The sequence below is a fragment of the Geospiza fortis genome, unplaced genomic scaffold, assembly GCF_000277835.1.
Source record: "Geospiza fortis unplaced genomic scaffold, GeoFor_1.0 scaffold403, whole genome shotgun sequence".
NCBI classification, from domain to species: domain Eukaryota; kingdom Metazoa; phylum Chordata; class Aves; order Passeriformes; family Thraupidae; genus Geospiza; species Geospiza fortis.
The window spans coordinates 690,667-700,323 of NW_005054336.1; the positions used below are offsets into that span (position 1 = coordinate 690,667).

Consider the following 9,657-nt stretch of genomic DNA (forward strand, 5'->3'; position numbering starts at 1 on the left):
TCCGAGCGCGGTGCTCTCAGACACACGGTGTGACTCTTGGGGATGTCCCGTGCGGGGCTGGTGTGACACTTGGGGATGTCCTGTGCGGGGCTGGGAGTTGGGCTGGATCATCCTGGTGGGTCCCCTGCAACTCAGCATAATCGCTGTCATAACAGGAGTTGCCTTACTGCCGAGCAGTAGTTGTAGACGCGGTGATAGCATGCAGGGAAGACTGCAGGTGAGATTAGCTACTACAGAGTTGGTTGTCTTGTGAGTCAAGAGGTATTTAGTTCCTCAGAGGATGTGATTTAATGCAGTTACTCCAAACTAGAGCACTCAAAACAGAATGTAAGAGGCATCATTGCAGCAACTGAGCTCTCTACCTGCCCACACAGTGGACATGGGCAGCACAGGATTCTTACACAATGCTTTCAGATCATGCTGTATTTGGTTGTGGTCACACTGTAAGGGAGAAGAAGGAACAAAAGCCCAAACATCCATATGCAGTTTCTCAACATTAGCTGCAAGAGCAATGTGTCAGCTCATGCATGAAGGTTTTCTTAAGGCTTCTTCTGTCATTAGCTACTGCTTGAGGCAGGAAGATGCTCCTCACAGGTGCAGCCACGGGTTTTGTTTTTTACAGCAGTGTCTGTGTGTTGTCCTACCTCTGTTTCCATTCCTGTCCCCCCATCTGCCAGATAAATCATGCCTTTACACATTTTAATACTGGATAGGTATGAGCATATCTGAATTTGATTTCTTACTCTTTTGCATACACACTGTTTACCTTCTCTTGAGAATGTGCTTCAATCCAGCATGGAAACTGGTACTTAGGAACAAGTAAGCCCTCCACCTCTTCCTCTCCATGTAACTTCATTATGTTAGAAGATCTGGGCTTGCTGAAAACAAGAAGTTCTCCCTAACTGTATATGCAAAACATTGGCATTGAAATGAGCCTTGGTAGGAGAACAGCTGCTGCCCAATACAGCACTCTGTGACTTATTTTCATAAGGAAATACTGACTATTGGACTTTCCAGAGCCCAGTGAGAATCAGAACAAAGAAAATCTCTTACCCCTCCACAGCTTCTTGGTCAAGAGGGCATATTTAAGCATGAGTTTATCAGATGCTTTATCTGCTTCCTTGTTCTCCCCAGCTGCATTTTACAGCTCTGTCTGTGCCTGCTTGATTGTATCAGCATAAAGATACCCATGTCTCCAGGATGCAGCTTTACATGTGCTACCAGCATTGCTAATGCTGAGATCACTGATACTCTGCAGTCACAAGGGTTTTTTAGAATAAGATCATTGTCACACATCTTGGCTCTGCAAGGCCATAACCAGCACATCATATGTTGATAAGATTAAAAAGCCTCACCACACACACAACAGCAGTAGCCACAGATCTAGCTGAGCTGTACTTAATCTCAAAAGCAGCCAGCAGGCTAGAAAACACAGCACTGCCTGGCTTCTTCTCAGGTGAGCAAAATAGTCAGGCAGATGAAGATCTTTAACAGAAAGGATCACACAGGTCAGAAACCTGGACAAGCAAGCACTTAGACTGCCAGCAGCAGCACCAGGGTGAACAATGCAAGTTTGAGTGTCTGTTTCTTTATTAAAAAAAAACCCAGAATGTAAGTATGATATATATAATAAAAGCAGCATTTATTTTCCCAGTCAGAACTGGACATTTTGAGCAGCTGTAAGCCAGTAACCTTTCAGGGTGCTGTCCTTCTTTCCCAGTGTAACAGCCTGCACCCATAGCCAGAACTACACCATTGCTGCCCTGCTAAATTTGTAAGCAGTCCCTTTCTTTCCCCTCACCCCATCCTATCCTTGCTTTAAACATCCTTCTCCTTCTTTTAGCTAGCCCTCCCCTCTGGCCTCACAGTCTGCCCCTGCCCATTACTGTCTGAACGCAACTTGTAATTTATCAACTTTTTCCTCCCCAAACCCACACAACTCACAGCAATGCTAAATTAAAAGTTGTGGAATCCAGCAGAAGTAACACAGACCGTGGTTTTCCAAGTAATTGCTGCATCTCAGTTTATTGACTTTTTAGCTGTAGCACAAGCCTCTGTCATCACTTAAAGACTCTACCAGGGATTTCCAGTGCTTCACTTCAGGCAAGAGAAACCAGCCTTCAGTGGAAGACTTTGCCACTTGTATTAGCAATAGAAAGACTCTGTATACACTGTATTTTCCTGCTTTGTGGTCAACTATTGTAGATTTCTATGCCTTATGCTCATACTGCAGGCTTCTATTAACATGCTTTCTCTCTGCTATTCTAAAACTCTGTAAGAATTTGATACTTTAGAGCTCTGCCAAATTTTGTTGAAACTTGCTGCCAATTCAATAAGTTAACGGTGACAAAGCACATGTTCTACCCTATTTCTAAATGAAATCAGACCATTCCTTGCCTTATAATTGTATTGGCAAAGCATTCCATAGCTCTTTACAAAATGTACCTGTATTTTAAGTGAATTATTAATCTTAGCTCTCTCTTAACTCTGTATGAAAAAGCCATGCAAGTCTGCCTTCTGCATTTCATTGATCTTAAAGTGCTTGCCACCCTTGCCAGAGTTCCTTACATAAATTACTGTACACAATAGTGATGTGCACATTATATTTTGTGTGTTCTCAAAGATCCATAAGGAGTTAATTGTGTCAAGAGAAAACATGGTCACTTCATATTTGCTTTTTGAGGCAAGACTGCCTTGTGTCGTGAAAAGTTTCAAAAGTCTTCAGTCTTAGGTGAGTGTTGAAAGAAGAGGACCTCAGTACACAAAACTTTCAGATACTGTGAATAATCTGTTCTGCCTACGCCTTTGATTTGCCTTTGCTGAATTTGAGGAGTGCTTTTAGTGTAAGGTTAAATACTTGAATATTTGTTTTGATGGCAAATTCTGAAATGCTGTTAAACATCAGCTGGAAACAGGTCCTCACCAGGGTCCACAGGAACTAGCATGGCTACAGGAAATCCAAGATCACACACTCCACTCTCCATTTCATGCCAGAAATTGCATAGCATTATTAAAACACAAAGCTCCTATATTAACTTGGCAACATATTTACTCTTAAGATGAATTCTGACACACTAAATACTTACTGCAGCTGTAAGTGTTTATTGTAGCTCATTTACAATGTGTAAGCATTCAGACAGAATATGTGTAGTGTCCTCTACAGCATTATACATTGTCACACACAGCTACAGCAATGCTGCTCACAAATGCAAGTTCTCCAAAATATGTTTCCCTTTAGTTTTCTATTCTGCTCCCAGAGTGAATAGACTATAGAAAATAAGGCATCCATTAAATAGTATCACAATCAACAAAGAATATAAACTAAGTTGTCAAAACTGAACTTCTGTAAGAGCTAATGTTTCATCCAGCCACTGACAGTAGCAGGTTATTAGGTTGCTAGGAAACATCCAGTTTCTAAAGTGTGGAGAGATTAGACTCTCAGAAACATATCTCCTATGTCTTTAAATCAGTTTAGACTTCAGGTTTACAGACTTGTATGCCAGAGGAAGATTTCAAATTTTTTAAAAATAGGTATTTTGGAAGGGTTTTTGTCTGATTTTTCCTTTAAAAACATAAGATCCAAATGCTGTTAAGCTGAAGACTGTAACTGACTCTGCCCAGTGCTTGATACACGAGAACATTTCTCCACTCAGCTCATCCCTGAAACTTCAGTTCAGCCTGGCACATCCCAGCCTCTCTGAGAATAGATTGCCACTTACATCCAGTGGTACTTGTGTTTAAAGAAATATTTATTTTGTGCTTTCAGCTATATTTGAGTGGTTTGTGTATCAACTCAGTGTAATGACTCCAGAAACAAATTACACCAAATTTCATAGTATTTATTTTTACTGTGAGTGCAAAAAACCAAAAAATGCTGAGGGCTCTAGTGAGCTTTCATTCCTTCAGTAACAGGTCAGCCATAGACAGATAAAGGCTGCAGTACTGAGGGCTAGGTTGGTGTTCAAAGCTGAAGTTGTCTGGCACTAGTTCTACTTAGAGTTGAAGTTACTACATTTATATTCTACTTTTATAATCTAGACAAGTCTCTGAACACAAACAGGTTTTTATGCCCTTTGCATTCTAGCATAAATTAGCTAAGGAATCAAATAGAATAAAACTACTAAAAACCATCCCAACCCCCCTGAACTAGCAGTGAGTGTCAAATCAAAAGTCTGTAAGTTTAGCATAAACTTCTGCCACAGGCTTACACTGTTTTTTGAGAAAAGCAAATTAAGTCTTCAGAAATAAGGTTTTCCACCAGCTCCATTGTCAAGTTCTTGCAATGTGTGCTGCTTTAAAGCCTCCATGATACACTCCCACAATCCATTAAATATGTCCACTACAACCTGTACAAGAGAGGAGGGAGAAGTTGTCAGGTACATGCATCAAAATAATAGTTTCACTGTACAAGGAGCCTTAAAAATGCAACTGAACTATTAATAATTTGACATCCATTGACAAGAAACTGCTATGAACCACCAGAAAACATTGTGAATACAAGACTGCTCTCCTAGATGCCTGATCCCCACTGCACAGTCAGTTGGAAGATTATTACACCCCCACCCTGACCCATCTTCTGCTGGCTTTCTTGTCTGGTCAAACTGAGAGGTGTGTGCAGAAAAGGAAATATTAATGTGTCCATGCCCTTCACCCAGGAGCAAGATGCCCTGCTCTGCTTCATGCCACACTTTTATCTCCAGTAAAACACTCACTCAGAACAGGGGCTGGCTCACAGCAGGCTCTGTCATCTCCTTGCTCCAAAACACATCCCCATCTCCTCCCTCTCATAAATGTGTTCTATCAGGCATATAACAACACAGCCCACCAGAAAAGCCCAATACCAAGGAGTTGCACCTTTGATCTTTTTAATCAAGAGGCAAATATTTTCTCCCCCACCAAAAGGCTCTTCAGCAAGAAAGGCTCAGACTTGCTGCCAGCCAGGTTAAATATAAACCCTGTATCCTGCAATCAGTATTCCTGAAGAAACACAACTTCAAATAACTGAAGCATTTTCCCTTCATAATGGAAGTTAGGCAATGTTTTCCAAGTGCTGTGGTAGTATCTTAAACTGCATGCTGTCTTAAAACCTTGACAAGCTGATTTTCTCTCCTAGTTTCAGGCCTGTTACCTGCACAAGGTGTGATTACAAAGTGGATAAGAGGACACTGAAGGAATTCTCTTAGTCCTGGCTGTTGCAGTGAGTACAGGAAATGTTAATGCTTACATATTACACTTATGGGGTTCTCAAGTTACTGTATATATTATCTTACTTTCTGTATAATTTTTCACGTTAAGTGATTCTTAATTTGGAAGTTCCCTCACATTTTCTAAGAAAATTGTTGGCTGTAGACATTTTGCTGAAGTTCTCTGTTCATTAGAAATAGTTTGGGATTTTTGTGTGGGTTTCTCCCACATACACAACTTCCCCCAAAATTTAAGTACTTTTCATAAACATTGTACCAGGGACATTTTTTAGCATGTTGCTTTTGTATATATCTCAATAGATAATTTTAATATAGATACATACCATTACAACAACAGAAGAGAGATGCAGAACTTTCCTCCTCTAACCTGTACCTCCCAGAGTTTGGTGAGTCTTTGCACTGTGATATAAATCTCTGAAGTTCTGTCTCTGGAAAGCCATCTTGCTGGTAGTGCTAAAAATTGATACTTAATTAAACCTTTAAGAAGATTAAAACCTACAATAACCCAAATTCTTCCCAGATCACTTTTGAGACACTGCTCAAGTCTGAAATTAGAAGATTCATAGGACCTAATGTGAAAATACTGCTTTTTAGTAGATATTTAGCTTCCATTGGAGCAGAAAAACAGACAGACTTCTTAAGAAAAATGAAGTAGAGAGGAAATAAAAACCCTCCCATCATCAATATGCACTCTTAAAAGTAGTAATTATATTTATTCTTTAGATTGGCATGCACTGCAAGTTAAAATATTGAGGGAGATGACAGTTTTGATAGCACCAATCTTGCACTGTTATTCCAATTGAAGAGTCTGTGCTTACCTTGACTGTTTCATATGTATCTGTAATGAGTGCAATGAAGAGACTCAGCACCATATAGATGAACAGACTGATGAAGGAGTAGAGGTAGATCCTACTGAATAACCAAACCAAGTAACTTTTCTGCTGCATTTTTGCAAAGGTGGCAAACATGTCATCTCCATTGATCAGTGAAAAAAGGCATTCAGAAACCATGTTCAGAGTGCGAAACTAGAGGAGGGAAGACAAGGATGTGTCACTGCTTTATTTGGACACAAAGACTGTACATAACATGAAGAACATACACTGAGATGACTGGCTGCCTCAGATCTCTTCCTACACCCAGGGGATGACAAGGTGCAAACAGTAAAACATCTGAGGAACAAACAGTTTGTCACCTCCTATATGCATGCACATCCAATTCAGATAGGCAAATTTCTCTTTTAAGAGGGATAAGCATAATGTCTCCAAAGTTTTAATCTGATACTCATGTTCTGCAAAATGGAAATTATTTCTTAAAATATCAGCATGTGATTGGGAGTCATGGCAGCTTCCACTTCTGACTTGGAGCTTTCATAACTTGAGGAAAGTCTGATTGAGTCATGCTCCTCAAACAGAGCAGCATCATGTTGAAGATGCACTATTTTTACATTAAGGGAAGCCTTGACATGGAGAACTAGAAAACAGCAGTAGTCATCTCTCATTCTGTTATTCAAGCTATCTTTTTTCACGGTCAGAACATTACCTTCACGTGGTATGGTCCCAGTACAATCCATCCACAGAAGCAATAGCCCAGGTAGATCATAGCAGCACAACAGCAGAACCTCATTACATTGGGCAATGCTGCTCGCAGTGTTAGGATGAGAAGCTGCACAAAGCAATGCGAACAGTTAGAATTCAACCAGAAACTTCTTCCAGTCCTCTTATAGCAACAAACAGAATAAATACCAACAATATGAAGATCCCAGGAGATCCTTACATTATACTTCTGAAAGAAACCTAGGTAGCGGATGACTCCAAGCCACACAAGCATGGTAGATATTCCTAAGAGTATGCTGCAGACATCATAACTTGTCAGACTCTGAAAAAAAGCAAGAGAAGAAGCAAAAAAATAATAAAGGAAAAAATTAATTATTGTAACAACTGACAGATTCTAAATAATTACTCTCATTATTACAAAGGTTTGTTTAGAAACACTTTTCCTTTGGCAAACTCTCCCAATTAGAAATTAGTTTAAGGCAATGTACATTAGAGAGAGGTCCCACGAAAGAGCAGGGGCACTTTGAAATGCAACTCATTTAATGAGTTGCTCATGCCTTTACACATGGCTGTTTGTAAAACAGATTCTAACAAGATGAGCTTTATTTGCAAGGCCAAGAGTGCAGGTGCACTGCAGAAGCAGAGACACCTCCTCTATACCAGCTCACCAAGATCTGCAGTGGCACTGCAAACATTTTTATGCTGCTTCCAGACTTGCAGCAACTGTTTCTAGAACCTGCATTGACAGATTCCTCAGAGCATCTTAGGAATCTCTGCACTGCATCCCAATGGGCAGTGTAAACATGACACAGAACAAATAAAGTTCTTCCAGTAGTTAGGAAGAGCTCTTTGTAAAAATTAGCATGGCATGTCAGCATTGCTCACATACATACTCAGGAGGATCTTGTTATAGTTGGGAACTATGAGCTATATAAAGCTATCAAGGAGAAGACTAATTAGCTTCTAATGAATTCTATCTGGAACTTATATCTATTGGTATTTTGCTGTTTTTTTCACCTACAGATACTGGCCTGTTTTCATCCAAATTAGCATGTACTCTGTTCCTGCACTGCAGCTCTACTCTGACATGGATCGTGACAGCTTATTTGAAAAGAAGTTTTCATTCATTTCTGTTTCTATTCTCCTAAGAATAAAACAAAAATAATAGATATTGGCAATGGATATTGGCTAATCTTTCCTATCAGCATAATTTATTTAGAACTTAACAAGAAACAAATTTAGGCTACTTTAATGTGAACTTGTGATTCAACCACTTTCATACAGTAACATGGAACAGGATCTTGTCATTATGGTCCACAAGGCTTGAAAAATGGACCAAAATGTACCTGTAGACAGGAATTTTAGTAAAATACTCTTGCACATATAAATAGATGTATGTAAAATACAAGCTACAAGAACCCCAAATGCAAGGTCTTATTCCAATCTTGTTCTCTTCTTTGCTTTTCCCAAAGCAGGATGGAGCTATCTCTTGTATTAGCCAGCTTCCTTACAGCTTCTTTCTACTCTCAGCGGGTTTATAGGTCCTATGGTGAGAAAGGGCAATTTGTACAGGGAGTTTGTGACAGTCAAGCTGTCAGCAGATGGATTTCAGACCCATCCTCTCATCACTAGTGTCCAAAGTTCACTATGTTGCAATGTCACACTTCAAAGTCTGCTACAGACTTTGTGAAGAACAATACTATCTGAATATCAGAGTGATTCGGGATAGCATATTATAATAATTTTTATTTCCTAATTCTGTAAAACATAACGTTTTACAAGTTTTGAGTTTTGTCCATATCAAGTTTATTTTAGAAACTGAGAGCCCAGAACCCTGCTGTGGCTGACTGTTACATACATGCTGGAAAACAGAAGCTGGGAAAGCAGCAAAGTGATATTTAAGGAGAGAGACTCTGTTAAACACTTGTAAACAGAGTTCCAAAAGTTAAATCCTAAACTTGAAGAAATTGATCAAATGAGCAAATATAAGTGAGGAAGGGAGGAAGTCAACAGCCAAAGCTTGAGAGATTAATTACATTTTATTCCTCAGAGTCACAGGGAGCAAAGATAATTCAGCACTATAATATAGAGTGATATTTGGAGTTTTTAAATCTTGCTACTAGAAACAACATGCATAAGTTGCAATTCTGGAGGAGAAGATAGAGTTTTAAAATGTCATGCCACTCAGAAGCAAGTACAGCCAGCCTAAAGTCCTCTGAGAGATTTAAACCTAGGCTGGACAGAAACAGTTTTCCTACCTTAGCTTGTATCTCCATCTTTAGAGTTGATCCAACAATAGTTAGGACATCACTAACTATAATTAGGATGTACCAGCCATTGACAAATTCCATTTGATCACTGAAAGATACTTCTTTCTTATAATAATACAGGAAAAAGCTTACAAATTCCTAGGGGAAAGGAGGAAAGAAAACAGTTAAGCAGGCTTACACAAGACAAGGCTTTCCAAAGAAGGAGCTGTACCCACCCTTTGGAGCCAAATTCCTTTAATCACTGATCGTGTGCAAAGGATCAATGAAGTCAGACAAGTCAATATGACAAAAGCATCGAAGATCATCATGTAATGAGTGTTCTTCTGTACTGCAAGAACAAAAATGTGCATGTTTATAGTGCCTTCATTCTTGTTGATCATCACTGAAGTAAAAATCAAGTTTTTATGTTAACTATATTTATACAACTGAATTAAGAAAAATTATAGTATTTTTTCCCACAAAAGTTCATCTGACATATTTTATGAGAGACATAAGTGCATCTGCACTACAGATACCACTTCAATAAATTTAGGAGGGTTGATACCACATCAAAAATATACCAAAGTGTGAGTGCTTCTTACAGCCCTGCAGGATTATAGGTGAGAGTTAATCATTTTACAAGGACTGGGA

At 39.3% G+C, this 9,657-nt stretch overlaps 1 protein-coding gene across 3 annotated transcripts in view; it reads right to left on the bottom strand.

Moving 5' to 3' along the window:
• Window positions 1-3,079: 3,079 nt before the first annotated feature.
• Window positions 3,080-9,657, bottom strand: part of MCOLN3 (mucolipin 3) — a 14,763-nt gene continuing 8,185 nt past the window's right edge. The window contains exons 8-14 of one of the 3 annotated variants that reach the window (XM_005422049.2): window positions 9,243-9,355; window positions 9,016-9,165; window positions 6,978-7,079; window positions 6,744-6,866; window positions 6,023-6,229; window positions 5,528-5,657; window positions 3,080-4,346 (exon numbers count right to left, since the gene is read on the bottom strand). In XM_005422049.2, coding sequence (XP_005422106.1) covers window positions 4,327-4,346; window positions 5,528-5,657; window positions 6,023-6,229; window positions 6,744-6,866; window positions 6,978-7,079; window positions 9,016-9,165; window positions 9,243-9,355 — 845 coding nt within the window. In that variant the 3' untranslated portion in view covers window positions 3,080-4,326. Of the gene's footprint in view, window positions 4,347-5,527; window positions 5,658-6,022; window positions 6,230-6,743; window positions 6,867-6,946; window positions 7,080-9,015; window positions 9,166-9,242; window positions 9,356-9,657 lie in introns of all 3 variants that reach the window. The other 2 variants (XR_004081832.1, XM_031057890.1) reach the window with 2 other exon arrangements.